Here is a 17,259-nt window from a genome sequence, read left to right on the forward strand (position 1 = left end):
TCATTCATGCTGCCAGTGATAGGTAACCTGTCCTTGACTTGTCATTCATGCTGCCAGTGATAGGTAACCTGTCCTTGACTTGTCATTCATTCATGCTGTCAGTGATAGGTAACCTGTCCTTGACTTGTCATTCATTCATGCTGCCAGTGATAGGTAACCTGTCCTTGACTTGTCATTCATTCATGCTGCCAGTGATGGGTAACCTGTCCTTGACTTGTCATTCATTCATGCTGCCAGTGATAGGTAACCTGTCCTTGACCTGTCATTCATGCTGCCAGTGATAGGTAACCTGTCCTTGACTTGTCATTCATGCTGTCAGTGATGGGTAACCTGTCCTTGACTTGTCATTCATGCTGCCAGTGATAGGTAACCTGTCCTTGACTTGTCATTCATGCTGCCAGTGATAGGTAACCTGTCCCTGACTTGTCATTCATGCTGTCAGTGACAGGTAACCTGTCCTTGACTTGTCATTCATGCTGTCAGTGATAGGTAACCTGTCCTTGACTTATCATTCATGCTGTCAGTGATGGGTAACCTGTCCTTGACTTGTCATTCATGCTGCCAGTGATAGGTAACCTGTCCTTGACTTGTCATTCATGCTGTCAGTGATGGGTAACCTGTCCTTGACTTGTCATTCATGCTGCCAGTGATAGGTAACCTGTCCTTGACTTGTCATTCATGCTGCCAGTGATAGGTAACCTGTCCTTGACTTGTCATTCATGCTGTCAGTGATAGGTAACCTGTCCTTGACTCATCATTCTCAGGAGCAATAAGCTAACACTTGTGGTTGTTGTCATTCAAATGTATTGAGGGACTGATGCGTATTGAGGGACTTATGGATATTGAGGGACTGATGGCTATTGAGGGTATTGAGGGACTGATGGGTATTGAGGGACTGATGGGTATTGAGGGGCTGATGGGTATTGAGGGACTGATGGGTGTTGAGGGACTGATGGCTATTGAGGGACTGATGGGTATTGAGGGACTGATGGGTATTGAGGGACTGATGGGTATTGAGGGACTGATGGGTATTGAGGGACTGATGGGTATTGAGGGTATTGAGGGACTGATGGGTATTGAGGGTATTGAGGGGCTGATGGGTATTGAGGGACTGATGGGTATTGAGGGACTGATGGGTATTGAGGGTATTGAGGGTATTGAGGGGCTGATGGGTATTGAGGGACTGATGGGTATTGAGGGACTGATGGGTATTGAGGGACTGATGGGTATTGAGGGGCTAATGGGTATTGAGGGTATTGAGGGACTGATGGGTATTGAGGGACTGATGGGTATTGAGGGGCTGATGGGTATTGAGGGTATTGAGGGACTGATGGGTATTGAGGGACTGATGGGTATTGAGGGACTGATGGATATTGAGGGACTGATGGGTATTGAGGGGCTGATGGGTATTGAGGGACTGATGGGTATTGAGGGGCTGATGGGTATTGAGGGACTGATGGGTATTGAGGGGCTGATGGGTATTGAGGGACTGATGGGTATTGAGTGACTGATGGGTATTGAGGGTCTGATGGGTATTGAGGGGCTGATGGGTATTGAGGGACTGATGGGTATTGAGGGTCTGATGGGTAACCTGTCCTTGACTTGTCATTCATGCTGTCAGTGATAGGTAACCTGTCCTTGACTCATCATTCTCAGGAGCAATAAACTAACACTTGTGGTTGTTGTCATTCAAATGTATTGAGGGACTGATGCGTATTGAGGGACTGATGGATATTGAGGGACTGATGGGTATTGAGGGACTGATGGGTATTGAGGGACTGATGGGTATTGAGGGTATTGAGGGACTGATGGGTATTGAGGGTATTGAGGGGCTGATGGGCATTGAGGGACTGATGGGTATTGAGGGTATTGAGGGGCTGATGGGTATTAAGGGACTGATGGGTATTGAGGGACTGATGGGTATTGAGGGTATTGAGGGGCTGATGGGTATTGAGGGACTGATGGGTATTGAGGGACTGATGGGTATTGAGGGTATTGAGGGGCTGATGGGTATTGAGGGACTGATGGGTATTGAGGAACTGATGGGTATTGAGGGTATTGAGGGGCTGATGGGTATTGAGGGACTGATAGGTATTGAGGGACTGATGGGTATTGAGGGACTGATGGGTATTGAGGGACTGATTGGTATTGAGGGGCTGATGGGTATTGAGGGTATTGAGGGACTGATGGGTATTGGGGGCCTGATGGATATTGAGGGTATTGAGGGACTGATGTGTATTGAGGGACTGATGGGTATTGAGGGTATTGAGGGACTGATGGGTATTGAGGGACTGATGGGTATTGAGGGACTGATGGGTATTGAGGGGCTGATGGGTATTGAGGGACTGATGGGTATTGAGGGGCTGATGGGTATTGAGGGACTGATGGGTATTGAGTGACTGATGGGTATTGAGGGTCTGATGGGTATTGAGGGGCTGATGGGTATTGAGGGACTGATGGGTATTGAGGGTCTGATGGGTATTGAGGGTATTGAGGGACTGATGGGTATTGAGGGACTGATGGGTATTGAGGGGCTGATGGGTATTGGGGGGCTGATGGATATTGAGGGTATTGAGGGACTGATGGGTATTGAGGGACTGATGGGTATTGAGGGTATTGAGGGACTGATGGATATTGAGGGACTGATGGGTATTGAGGGGCTGATGGGTATTGAGGGGCTGATGGGTATTGAGGGACTGATGGGTATTGAGGGACTGCTGGGTATTGAGGGACTGATGGGTATTGAGGGACTGATGGGTATTGAGGGTATTGAGGGACTGATGGGTATTGAGGGTATTGAGGGACTGATGGATATTGAGGGACTGATGGGTATTGAGGATATTGAGGGACTGATGGGTATTGAGGGACTGATGGGTATTGAGGGTATTGAGGGACTGATGGGTATTGAGGGACTGATGGGTATTGAGGGACTGATGGGTATTGAGGGGCTGATGGGTATTGAGGGACTGATGGGTATTGAGGGGCTGATGGGTATTGAGGGACTGATGGGTATTGAGGGACTGATGGGTATTGAGGGTCTGATGGGTATTGAGGGTATTGAGGGACTGATGGGTATTGAGGGACTGATGGGTATTGAGGGGCTGATGGGTATTGGGGGGCTGATGGATATTGAGGGTATTGAGGGACTGATGGGTATTGAGGGACTGATGGGTATTGAGGGTATTGAGGGACTGATGGATATTGAGGGACTGATGGGTATTGAGGGGCTGATGGGTATTGAGGGACTGATGGGTATTGAGGGGCTGATGGGTATTGAGGGACTGATGGGTATTGAGGGACTGCTGGGTATTGAGGGACTGATGGGTATTGAGGGACTGATGGGTATTGAGGGACTGATGGGTATTGAGGGTATTGAGGGACTGATGGGTATTGAGGGTATTGAGGGACTGATGGATATTGAGGGACTGATGGGTATTGAGGATATTGAGGGACTGATGGGTATTGAGGGACTGATGGGTATTGAGGGTATTGAGGGACTGATGGGTATTGAGGGACTGATGGGTATTGAGGGACTGATGGGTATTGAGGGACTGATGGGTATTGAGGGACTGATGGGTATTGAGGGGCTGATGGGTATTGAGGGACTGATGGGTTTTGTAGGACTGATGGGTATTGAGGGGCTGATGGGTAATGAGGGTATTGAGGGACTGATGTGTAATGAGGGTATTGAGGGACTGATGTGTATTGAGGGACTGATGGGTATTGAGGGGCTGATGGGTATTGAGGGACTGATGGGTATTGAGGGGCTGATGGGTATTGAGGGGCTGATGGGTATAGAGGGACTGATGGGTATTGAGGGACTGATGGGTTTTGTAGGACTGGTGGGTATTGAGGGGCTGATGGGTAATGAGGGTATTGAGGGACTGATGTGTATTGAGGGACTGATGTGTATTGAGGGACTGATGGGTATTGAGGGGCTGATGGGTATAGAGGGACTGATGGGTATTGAGGAACTGATGGGTATTGAGGGTATTGAGGGGCTGATGGGTATTGAGGGACTGATGGGTATTGAGGGACTGATGGGTATTGAGGGACTGATGGGTATTGAGGGACTGATGGGTATTGAGGGACTGATGGGTATTGAGGGTATTGAGGGGCTGATGGGTATTGAGGGACTGATGGGTATTGAGGAACTGATGGGTATTGAGGGTATTGAGGGGCTGATGGGTATTGAGGGACTGATAGGTATTGAGGGACTGATGGGTATTGAGGGACTGATGGGTATTGAGGGACTGATTGGTATTGAGGGGCTGATGGGTATTGAGGGTATTGAGGGACTGATGGGTATTGGGGGCCTGATGGATATTGAGGGTATTGAGGGACTGATGTGTATTGAGGGACTGATGGGTATTGAGGGTATTGAGGGACTGATGGGTATTGAGGGACTGATGGGTATTGAGGGACTGATGGGTATTGAGGGGCTGATGGGTATTGAGGGACTGATGGGTATTGAGGGGCTGATGGGTATTGAGGGACTGATGGGTATTGAGTGACTGATGGGTATTGAGGGTCTGATGGGTATTGAGGGGCTGATGGGTATTGAGGGACTGATGGGTATTGAGGGTCTGATGGGTATTGAGGGTATTGAGGGACTGATGGGTATTGAGGGACTGATGGGTATTGAGGGGCTGATGGGTATTGGGGGGCTGATGGATATTGAGGGTATTGAGGGACTGATGGGTATTGAGGGACTGATGGGTATTGAGGGTATTGAGGGACTGATGGATATTGAGGGACTGATGGGTATTGAGGGGCTGATGGGTATTGAGGGGCTGATGGGTATTGAGGGACTGATGGGTATTGAGGGACTGCTGGGTATTGAGGGACTGATGGGTATTGAGGGACTGATGGGTATTGAGGGTATTGAGGGACTGATGGGTATTGAGGGTATTGAGGGACTGATGGATATTGAGGGACTGATGGGTATTGAGGATATTGAGGGACTGATGGGTATTGAGGGACTGATGGGTATTGAGGGTATTGAGGGACTGATGGGTATTGAGGGACTGATGGGTATTGAGGGACTGATGGGTATTGAGGGGCTGATGGGTATTGAGGGACTGATGGGTATTGAGGGGCTGATGGGTATTGAGGGACTGATGGGTATTGAGGGACTGATGGGTATTGAGGGTCTGATGGGTATTGAGGGTATTGAGGGACTGATGGGTATTGAGGGACTGATGGGTATTGAGGGGCTGATGGGTATTGGGGGGCTGATGGATATTGAGGGTATTGAGGGACTGATGGGTATTGAGGGACTGATGGGTATTGAGGGTATTGAGGGACTGATGGATATTGAGGGACTGATGGGTATTGAGGGGCTGATGGGTATTGAGGGACTGATGGGTATTGAGGGGCTGATGGGTATTGAGGGACTGATGGGTATTGAGGGACTGCTGGGTATTGAGGGACTGATGGGTATTGAGGGACTGATGGGTATTGAGGGACTGATGGGTATTGAGGGTATTGAGGGACTGATGGGTATTGAGGGTATTGAGGGACTGATGGATATTGAGGGACTGATGGGTATTGAGGATATTGAGGGACTGATGGGTATTGAGGGACTGATGGGTATTGAGGGTATTGAGGGACTGATGGGTATTGAGGGACTGATGGGTATTGAGGGACTGATGGGTATTGAGGGACTGATGGGTATTGAGGGACTGATGGGTATTGAGGGGCTGATGGGTATTGAGGGACTGATGGGTTTTGTAGGACTGATGGGTATTGAGGGGCTGATGGGTAATGAGGGTATTGAGGGACTGATGTGTAATGAGGGTATTGAGGGACTGATGTGTATTGAGGGACTGATGGGTATTGAGGGGCTGATGGGTATTGAGGGACTGATGGGTATTGAGGGGCTGATGGGTATTGAGGGGCTGATGGGTATAGAGGGACTGATGGGTATTGAGGGACTGATGGGTTTTGTAGGACTGGTGGGTATTGAGGGGCTGATGGGTAATGAGGGTATTGAGGGACTGATGTGTATTGAGGGACTGATGTGTATTGAGGGACTGATGGGTATTGAGGGGCTGATGGGTATAGAGGGACTGATGGGTATTGAGGAACTGATGGGTATTGAGGGTATTGAGGGGCTGATGGGTATTGAGGGACTGATGGGTATTGAGGGACTGATGGGTATTGAGGGACTGATGGGTATTGAGGGACTGATGGGTATTGAGGGGCTGATGGGTATTGAGGGTATTGAGGGACTGATGGGTATTGAGGGACTGATGGGTATTGAGGGTATTGAGGGACTGATGGGTATTGACCATTAGGTATTGAGGGACTGATGGGTATTGACCATTAGGTATTGAGGGACTGATGGCTATTGAGGGGCTGATGGGTATTGAGGGACTGATGGGTATTGAGGGACAGATGCGTATTGAGGGACTGATGGGTATTGAGGGACTGATGGGTATTGAGGGACTGATGGGTATTGAGGGACTGATGCGTATTGAGGGGCTGATGGGTATTGAGGGTGTTGAGGGACTGATGGTATTGAGGGACTGATGGGTATTGAGGGTATTGAGGGACTGATGGGTATTGAGGGACTGATGGGTATTGACCATTAGAAGACATAAGACTGAGACAGATGAGAATGTTTGTATTATTTTTTCATCTAGCTGATCTACTGCATTACAATACACAATACAATGTCTTTACTTTATGTACATGGCCTTCCATGGGTCAGGAGTCCTTTCCCTTTCATCTGATATTCAACAATGGCCGAGGCCTAACTGCCATTTTTCATCACTAGAATAAACAGCAAATACAAATATTGTGATGAAACATTGCATCAATTTATGTACAGAAATAACGTAATAAATTAACCTCTAGATTTACCGACTTTCGTGACATTATGCTTTAAAACGTTGAAATCTTATAAAACTTGAGACAGGAATACAAGTCAAAAATTGGAAGTGGATTTGTCCTTCTCTGAGCATTCAGGCTGGTTTAAATAAAGTAGAAAAATCTCTCCTTCGGTTCCACTTTGCTGTGATTGTGTTTCTGTGAAAGACATTGGTATTGCACGTAACACTGTTATCACAACTCTTTGATTATTTGTTCTTTGTTGTGTATTGTCAGTCTTTTATGACAGTGTGGAGTACTGAAACGTCCATGATGTTGCTGATGCAAGTCCCTGGAATCTCTTCAATGGTGCTCGAATCGATCTTCTCTTCTCTCCATGTTGTCTTCAATACATCACTGTGGTTTTCAGGAAGAGTCTTCCATCTGAGAAACAACAGAAAAATAAATATGTAAACAAAGATAGTAAACTAAGATGATGAGCAAAGATAGTAAACTATAAGATGATGAGCAAAGATAGTAAACTAAGATGATGAGCAAAGATAGTAAACTAAGATGATGAGCAAAGATAGTATACTAAGAAGATGAGCAAAGATAGTATACTAAGATGATGAGCAAAGATAGTAAACTATAAGATGATGAGCAAAGATAGTAAACTAAGATGATGAGCAAAGATAGTAAACTAAGATGATGAGCAAAGATAGTAAACTAAGAAGATGAGCAAAGATAGTAAACTATAAGATGATGAGCAAAGATAGTAAACTAAGATGATGAGCAAAGATAATAAACTAAGATGATGAGCAAAGATAGTAAACTAAGATGATGAGCAAAGATAGTAAACTATAAGATGATGAGCAAAGATAGTAAACTATAAGATGATGAGCAAAGATAGTAAACTAAGATGATGAGCAAAGATAGTAAACTATAAGATGATGAGCAAAGATGGTAAACTAAGATGATGAGCAAAGATAGTAAACTAAGATGAGCAAAGATAGTATACTAAGATGATGAGCAAAGATAGTAAACTATAAGATGATGAGCAAAGATAGTAAACTAAGATGATGAGCAAAGATAGTAAACTAAGATGATGAGCTGTCACGCCCTGACCATAGTTTACTTTGTATTTTCTATGTTTTGGTTGGTCAGGGTGTGATCTGAGTGGGCATTCTATGTTACATGTCTAGTTTGTCCAGTTCTATGTTCGGCCTGATATGGTTCTCAATCAGAGGCAGGTGTTCGTCATTGTCTCTGATTGGGAACCATATTTAGGTAGCCTGGGTTTCACTGTGTGTTTGTGGGTGATTGTTCCTGTCTATGTGTTTTCACCAGATAGGCTGTTTAGGTTTTCGTTACGTTCGTTACGTTCTTTATTTTGTAGTATTTGTATTGATTCGTGTTTTACATTTGTTCATTAAAACATGGATCGCAATCTACACGCTGCATTTTGGTCCGACTCTCCTTCTCATCAAGAAGACCGTTACAGAATCACCCACCACAAAAGGACCAAGCAGCGTGTCAACAGGCAGGAGCAGCGCGAGGAGAAGCGCAATAAGGATTTCTGGACATGGGAGGAAATCCTCGACGGGAGAGGACCCTGGGCTAAACCAGGGGAGTGTAGCCGCACTAAGGTGCAGCGGGAGAAGAAACAACAGGAACAGCCCAAGGAGGAGTACAGTATGGAGTATACTACTTGGGAGGAGATCGACAGGTGGGCGGCCGACCCAGGGAGAGTGCCGGAGCCCGCCTGGGATTCGCTGGAGCAGTGCGAGGAAGGTTACCGTAGAATGGAGGCGGTGAAAGCAGAGAGGCGCTGGTATGAGAAGGCAGCACGGCGACGCGGATGGAAGCCTGAGAGGCAGCCCCAAAAATTTCTTGGGGGGGGGCTAACAGGGAGTATGGCTACGCCAGGTAGGAGACCTGCGCAAACTCCCTGTGCTTACCGGGGGGCTAGAGAGACCGGACAGGCACCGTGTTATGCAGTGGTGCGCACGGTGTCTCCAGTGCGGGTGCATAGCCCGGTGCGGTATATTCCAGCTCCGCGTGTCTGCCGGGCTAGATTGAGCGTCGAGCCTAATGCCATGAAGCCGGCTCTACGCAGCTGGTCCCCAGTGCGTCTCCTTGGGCCGGCTTACATGGCACCAGCTTTGCGCTCGGTGTCTCCGGTTCGCCTGCATAGTCCAGTGCGGGCTATTCCACCTCGCCGCACTGGCAGGGCGACCGTGAGCATTCAACCAGGTAAGGTTGGGCAGGCTCGGTGCTCAAGAGCTCCAGTGTGCCTGCACGGTCCGGTTTTTCCAGTACCACCTCCACACCCCAGCCCTCCGGTAGCAGCTCCCCGCACCAGGCTTCCTGTGCGTGTCCTCGGCCCAGTACCACCAGTGCCAGCACCACGCATCAGGCCTACAGTGCGCCTCGCCTGTCCAGCGCTGTCGGAGCCTTCCTCCTCTCCAGCGCTGTCGGAGTCTCCCGCCTGTTTAGCGCTGTCAGAGCTTTCCGCCTCTACAGCGCTGCCGGAGTCTCCCGCCTGTTCAGAACTGCCAGTTAGCATAGAGCTGCCAGTTAGCATAGAGCTGCCAGTTAGCTTAGAGCTGCCAGTTAGCAAGGAGCTGCCAGTCTGCAAGGAGCTGCCAGTCTGCAAGGAGCTGCCAGTCTGCATGGAGCTGCCAGTCTGCATAGAGCTGCCAGTCTGCATGGAGCTGCCAGTCTGCAAGGAGCCGCCAGAGCTGCCTGTCTGCAGGATGCCGCCAAAGCTGCCAGTCTGCAAGGAGCCGCCAGAGCTGCCAGTCTGCAAGGAGCCGCCAGAGCTGCCAGTTAGCATGGAGCAGCCAGGGCCGCCAGTCAGCATGGAGCAGCCAGGGCCGCCAGTCAGCATGGAGCAGCCAGGGCCGCCAGTCAGCATGGAGCAGCCAGGGCCGCCAGTCAGCATGGAGCAGCCAGTCAGCATGGAGCAGCCAGTCAGCATGGAGCAGCCAGAGCAGCCAGTCAGCATGGAGCAGCCAGAGCTGCCAGTCAGCATGGAGCAGCCAGTCAGCATGGAGCAGCCAGAGCTGTCAGTCAGCATGGAGCAGCCAGTCAGCATGGAGCAGCCAGAGCTACCAGTCATCATGGAGCAGCCAGTCAGCATGGAGCAGCCAGAGCTGCCAGTCGACCAGACTCTTCCAGAGCTGCCAGTCGACCAGACTCTTCCAGAGCTGCCAGTCGACCAGACTCTTCCAGATCTGCCAGTCGTCCAGACTCTTCCAGATCTGCCAGTCGTCCAGACTCTTCCAGATCTGCCAGTCGTCCAGACTCTTCCAGATCTGCCAGTCGTCCAGACTCTTCCAGATCTGCCAGTCGTCCAGACTCTTCCAGATCTGCCAGTCGTCCAGACTCTTCCAGATCTGCCAGCCGTCCAGACTCTTCCAGATCTGCCAGTCGACCAGACTCTTCCAGATCTGCCAGTCGACCAGACTCTTCCAGATCTGCCAGTCGACCAGACTCTTCCAGATCTGCCAGTCGTCCAGACTCTCTCAGATCTGCCAGTCGACCAGATTCTCCCAGATCCGCCAGTCGACCAGATTCTTCCAGATCTGCTAGTCGACCAGGATCTGCTGAAACCGCCAGCCAGCCAGGTTCTGGTAGTTTCTACTACCTGCCTGGGCTTCCTCTCAGTGCTGAGCTTCTTCTCAGTGCTGAGCTTCCTCTCAGTGCTGAGCTACCCATCTGTCCCGAGTTACCTCTGTCCCGAGCTGTCCCTCTGTCCCATGTTATCATTGTGGTGGGTAACCTATTTAGGGACGTTTAGGAGGGGGATTAAAACTGTCATGGAGTGGGGTCCACGTCCAGCGCCAGAGCCGCCACCGCGGACAGATGCCCACCCAGACCCTCCCCTATAGGTTCAGGTTTTGCGGCCGGAGTCCGCACCTTGGGGGGGGGGTACTGTCACGCCCTGACCATAGTTTACTTTGTATTTTCTATGTTTTGGTTGGTCAGGGTGTGATCTGAGTGGGCATTCTATGTTACATGTCTAGTTTGTCCAGTTCTATGTTCGGCCTGATATGGTTCTCAATCAGAGGCAGGTGTTCGTCATTGTCTCTGATTGGGAACCATATTTAGGTAGCCTGGGTTTCACTGTGTGTTTGTGGGTGATTGTTCCTGTCTATGTGTTTTCACCAGATAGGCTGTTTAGGTTTTCGTTACGTTCGTTACGTTCTTTATTTTGTAGTATTTGTATTGATTCGTGTTTTACATTTGTTCATTAAAACATGGATCGCAATCTACACGCTGCATTTTGGTCCGACTCTCCTTCTCATCAAGAAAACCGTTACATGAGCAAAGATAGTAAACTAAGAAGATGAGCAAAGATAGTATACTAAGATGATGAGCAAAGATAGTAAACTAAGATGATGAGCAAAGATAGTAAACTAAGATGATGAGCAAAGATAGTAAACGATAAGATGATGAGCAAAGATAGTAAACTAAGATGATGAGCAAAGATAGTAAACTAAGATGATGAGCAAAGATAGTAAACTAAGATGATGAGCAAAGATAGTAAACTAAGATGATGAGCAAAGATAGTAAACTAAGATGATGAGCAAAGATAGTAAACTAAGATGATGAGCAAAGATAGTAAACTAAGATGATGAGCAAAGATAATAAACTAAGATGATAAGCAAAGATAGTAAACTAAGATGACCAAAGATAGCAAACTAAAATACATAAGAGTATTGTTCTGTATATATAAATTGTTTTCTAGAGCCTCTCGTCTGTTGTCTGTTAAAAACGCTCTTTGGAAAGATTTATTACTGCATGTAAGTTATGCAAATGATGTCTATGCAAATACATCAGGAGGACAATTAAGACAGCCATTAATTACGGGGCCTTGCTCTTTTTTTTGCTTCACTGACATTAAATTAAATTTCCCTTTTAACGGTTTAGATGTTTGATCTGCTAACAAAGAGGGAGCAAGTCCCTGTCGGGGAACTCTGCAGCAGGAGAGAGAGAGGAGGGAGCAAGTCCCTGTCGGGGAACTCTGCAGCAGAGAGAGAGAGGAGGGAGCAAGTCCCTGTCGGGGAACTCTGCAGCAGGAGAGAGAGAGGAGGGAGCAAGTCCCTGTCGGGGAACTCTGCAGCAGGAGAGAGAGAGGAGGGAGCAAGTCCCTGTCGGGGAACTCTGCAGCAGGAGAGAGAGGAGGGAGCAAGTCCCTGTCGGGGAACTCTGCAGCAGGAGAGAGAGAGGAGGGAGCAAGTCCCTGTCGGGGAACTCTGCAGCAGGAGAGAGAGAGGAGGGAGCAAGTCCCTGTCGGGGAACTCTGCAGCAGGAGAGAGAGGAGGGAGCAAGTCCCTGTCAGGGGACTCTGCAGCAGAGAGAGGGAGGGGAGCAAGTCCCTGTCGGGGAACTCTGCAGCAGAGAGAGAGAGGGGAGCAAGTCCCTGTCGGGGACCTCTGCAGCAGGAGAGAGAGGAGGGAGCAAGTCCCTGTCGGGGAACTCTGCAGCAGAGAGAGAGAGGAGGGAGCAAGTCCCTGTCGGGGAACTCTGCAGCAGAGAGAGAGAGGAGGGAGCAAGTCCCTGTCGGGGAACTCTGCAGCAGAGAGAGAGAGGAGGGAGCAAGTCCCTGTCGGGGAACTCTGCAGCAGAGAGAGAGAGGAGGGAGCAAGTCCCTGTCGGGGAACTCTGCAGCAGGAGAGAGAGAGAGGAGGGAGCAAGTCCCTGTCGGGGAACTCTGCAGCAGGAGGGAGAGGAGAGGGGAGCAAGTCCCTGTCGGGGAACTCTGCAGCAGGAGAGAGAGGGAGAGGAGGGAGCAAGTCCCTGTCGGGGAACTCTGCAGCAGAGAGAGAGAGAGAGGAGGGAGCAAGTCCCTGTCGGGGAACTCTGCAGCAGAGAGAGAGAGAGGGGGTAGATGGGGACTGGAGCAGAGAGAGAGGGGGTAGATGGGGTCTGTGGGGGGGCTGCAGCAGAGAGAGAGAGAGGGGGGGTAGATGGGGTCTGCAGCAGAGAGAGAGGGGGTAGATGGGGACTGGAGCAGAGAGAGAGGGGGTAGATGGGGTCTGTGGGGGGGTTGCAGCAGAGAGAGAGGGGGTAGATGGGGACTGGAGCAGAGAGAGAGGGGGTAGATGGGGTCTGTGGGGGGGCTGCAGCAGAGAGAGAGGGGGTAGATGGGGACTGGAGCAGAGAGAGAGGGGGTAGATGGGGACTGGAGCAGGAGAGAGGGGGGGTAGATGGGGTCTGTCTGGGAACTCTGCAGCAGGAGAGAGAGAGGGGGTAGATGGGGACTGGAGCAGAGAGAGAGGGGGTAGATGGGGACTGGAGCAGAGAGAGAGGGGGTAGATGGGGTCTGTGAGGGGGACTGGAGCAGGAGAGAGAGGGGTAGATGGGGTCTGTGAGGGGGACTGGAGCAGGAGAGAGGGGGGGTAGATGGGGTCTGTCTGGGAACTCTGCAGCAAGAGAGAGAAGGGGTAGATGGGGTCTGTGGGGGACTTCAGCAGGAGAATGAGGGGGTAGATGGGGTCTGTGGGGGGACTGCAGCAGGAGATAGAGGGGGCAGATGGGGTCTGTGGGGGACTCTGCAGCAGGAGAGAGAGGGGGTAGATGGGGTCTGTGGGGGACTTCAGCAGGAGAGAGAGGGGGTAGATGGGGTCTGTTGGGGGACTGGAGCAGGAGAGAGAGGGTAGATGGGGTCTGTGGGGGAACTCTGCAGCAGAGAGAGAGGGGGTAGATGGGGTCTGTGGGGGAATTCTGCAGCAGAGAGAGGGGGTAGATGGGGTCTATGGGGGACTGCAGCAGAGAGAGAGAGGGGGTAGATGAGGTCTGTGGGGGGACTGGAGCAGGAGAGAGGGGGGTAGATGAGGTCTGTGGGGGGACTGGAGCAGGAGAGAGAGGGGGTAGATGGGGTCTGTGGGGAACTCTGCAGCAGGAGAGAGAGGGGGTAGATGAGGTCTGTGGGGGAACTGGAGCAGGAGAGAGAGGGGGTAGATGGGGTCTGTAGGGGAATTCTGCAGCAGAGAGAGGGGGTAGATGGGGTCTATGGGGGACTGCAGCAGAGAGAGAGAGGGGGTAGATGGGGTCTGTGGGGAACTCTGCAGCAGGAGAGAGAGGGGATAGATGGGGTCTGTGGGGGAACTCTGCAGCAGAGAGAGAGGGTAGATGGTGTCGGTGGGGGGACTGGAGCAGGAGAGAGAGGGGGTAGATGGGGTTTGTGGGGGAACTCTGCAGGAGGAGAGAGAGGGGGTAGATGGGGTCTGTGGGGGACTCTGCAGGAGGAGAAAGAGGGGGTAGATGGGGTCTGTGGGGGACTCTGCAGCAGGAGAGAGGGGGTAGATGGGGTCTGTGGGGGGACTGTAGCAGGAGAGAGAGGGGGTAGATGGGGTCTGTAGGGGACTGGAGCAGGAGAGAGAGGGGGTAGATGGGGTGTACTGTCGTTCTGATACACAGAGCAATGAGAGCATCTGAAATGCTCTGAAACACCTTCATAACAGATAGTAATAGTATTATCCACTCAACACCTCCATAACAGATAGTAATAGTATTATCCACTCAACACCTCAGTAACAGATAGGATAGTATTATCCACTCAACACCTTCATAACAGATAGTAATAGTATTATCCACTCAACACCTCCATAACAGATAGTAATAGTATTATCCACTCAACACCTCCGTCACAGATAGTAATAGTATTATCCACTCAACACCTCCATAACAGATAGTAATAGTATTATCCACTCAACACCTCCGTCACAGATAGTAATAGTATTATCCACTCAACACCTCAGTAACAGATAGGATAGTATTATCCACTCAACACCTCCGTAACAGATAGTAATAGTATTATCCACTCAACACCTCCATAACAGATAGTAATAGTATTATCCACTCAACACCTCCGTAACAGATAGTAATAGTATTATCCACTCAACACCTCCGTCACAGATAGTAATAGTATTATCCACTCAACACCTCCGTAACAGATAGTAATAGTATTATCCACTCAACACCTCCGTAACAGATAGTAATAGTATTATCCACTCAACACCTCCGTCACAGATAGTAATAGTATTATCCACTCAACACCTCAGTAACAGATAGTAATAGTATTATCCACTCAACACCTCCATAACAGATAGTAATAGTATTATCCACTCAACACCTCAGTAACAGATAGTAATAGTATTATCCACTCAACACCTCCATAACAGATAGTAATAGTATTATCCACTCAACACCTCCATAACAGATAGTAATAGTATTATCCACTCAACACCTCCGTAACAGATAGTAATAGTATTATCCACTCAACACCTCCATAACAGATAGGATAGTATTATCCACTCAACACCTCCGTAACAGATAGTAATAGTATTATCCACTCAACACCTCCATAACAGATAGTAATAGTATTATCCACTCAACACCTTCATAACAGATAGTAATAGTATTATCCACTCAACACCTTCATAACAGATAGTAATAGTATTATCCACTCAACACCTCCGTCACAGATAGTAATAGTATTATCCACTCAACACCTCAGTAACAGATAGGATAGTATTATCCACTCAACACCTCCGTAACAGATAGTAATAGTATTATCCACTCAACACCTCCATAACAGATAGTAATAGTATTATCCACTCAACACCTTCATAACAGATAGTAATAGTATTATCCACTCAACACCTCCGTAACAGATAGTAATAGTATTATCCACTCAACACCTCCATAACAGATAGTAATAGTATTATCCACTCAACACCTCCGTAACAGATAGTAATAGTATTATCCACTCAACACCTCCGTAACAGATAGTAATAGTATTATCCACTCAACACCTCCATAACAGATAGTAATAGTATTATCCACTCAACACCTCCGTAACAGATAGTAATAGTATTATCCACTCAACACCTCCGTAACAGATAGTAATAGTATTATCCACTCAACACCTCCGTAACAGATAGTAATAGTATTATCCACTCAACACCTCCGTAACAGATAGTAATAGTATTATCCACTCAACACCTCCGTAACAGATAGTAATAGTATTATCCACTCAACACCTCCGTAACAGATAGTAATAGTATTATCCACTCAACACCTCCGTAACAGATAGTAATAGTATTATCCACTCAACACCTCCATAACAGATAGTAATAGTATTATCCACTCAACACCTCCGTAACAGATAGTAATAGTATTATCCACTCAACACCTCCGTAACAGATAGTAATAGTATTATCCACTCAACACCTCCATAACAGATAGTAATAGTATTATCCACTCAACACCTCCATAACAGATAGGATAGTATTATCCACTCAACACCTCCATAACAGATAGTAATAGTATTATCCACTCAACACCTCCGTAACAGATAGTAATAGTATTATCCACTCAACACCTCCGTAACAGATAGTAATAGTATTATCCACTCAACACCTCCATAACAGATAGTAATAGTATTATCCACTCAACACCTCCATAACAGATAGTAATAGTATTATCCACTCAACACCTCCATAACAGATAGTAATAGTATTATCCACTCAACACCTCCATAACAGATAGGATAGTATTATCCACTCAACACATCCATAACAGATAGTAATAGTATTATCCACTCAACACCTCCATAACAGATAGTAATAGTATTATCCACTCAACACCTCCATAACAGATAGTAATAGTATTATCCACTCAACACCTCCGTAACAGATAGTAATAGTATTATCCACTCAACACCTCCGTAACAGATAGTAATAGTATTATCCACTCAACACCTCCATAACAGATAGTAATAGTATTATCCACTCAACACCTCCGTAACAGATAGTAATAGTATTATCCACTCAACACCTCCGTAACAGATAGTAATAGTATTATCCACTCAACACCTCCGTAACAGATAGTAATAGTATTATCCACTCAACACCTCCGTAACAGATAGTAATAGTATTATCCACTCAACACCTCCATAACAGATAGGATAGTATTATCCACTCAACACCTCCGTAACAGATAGTAATAGTATTATCCACTCAACACCTCCATAACAGATAGTAATAGTATTATCCACTCAACACCTCCATAACAGATAGGATAGTATTATCCACTCAACACCTCCGTAACAGATAGTAATAGTATTATCCACTCAACACCTCCATAACAGATAGGATAGTATTATCCACTCAACACCTCCATAACAGATAGTAATAGTATTATCCACTCAACACCTCCATAACAGATAGGATAGTATTATCCACTCAACACCTCCGTAACAGATAGTAATAGTATTATCCACTCAACACCTCCGTAACAGATAGTAATAGTATTATCCACTCAACACCTCCATAACAGATAGGATAGTATTATCCACTCAACACCTCCGTAACAGATAGTAATAGTATTATCCACTCAACACCTCCGTAACAGATAGTAATAGTATTATCCACT

General features: G+C 48.0%; 1 protein-coding gene across 1 annotated transcript in view; it reads right to left on the reverse strand.

Annotated features, from left to right (window-relative positions):
* Nucleotides 1–6,613: 6,613 nt before the first annotated feature.
* LOC139402684 (dachshund homolog 1-like) overlaps nucleotides 6,614–17,259 on the reverse strand; it is a 106,109-nt gene continuing 95,463 nt past the window's right edge. Inside the window, exon 11 of the mRNA XM_071146584.1 lies at nucleotides 6,614–7,257. Within this exon, the coding sequence (XP_071002685.1) occupies nucleotides 7,220–7,257 (38 nt within the window). The 3' untranslated portion in view covers nucleotides 6,614–7,219. The remainder of the gene's footprint in view (nucleotides 7,258–17,259) is intronic.

The sequence above is a fragment of the Oncorhynchus clarkii genome, unplaced genomic scaffold, assembly GCF_045791955.1.
Source record: "Oncorhynchus clarkii lewisi isolate Uvic-CL-2024 unplaced genomic scaffold, UVic_Ocla_1.0 unplaced_contig_13472_pilon_pilon, whole genome shotgun sequence".
NCBI classification, from domain to species: domain Eukaryota; kingdom Metazoa; phylum Chordata; class Actinopteri; order Salmoniformes; family Salmonidae; genus Oncorhynchus; species Oncorhynchus clarkii.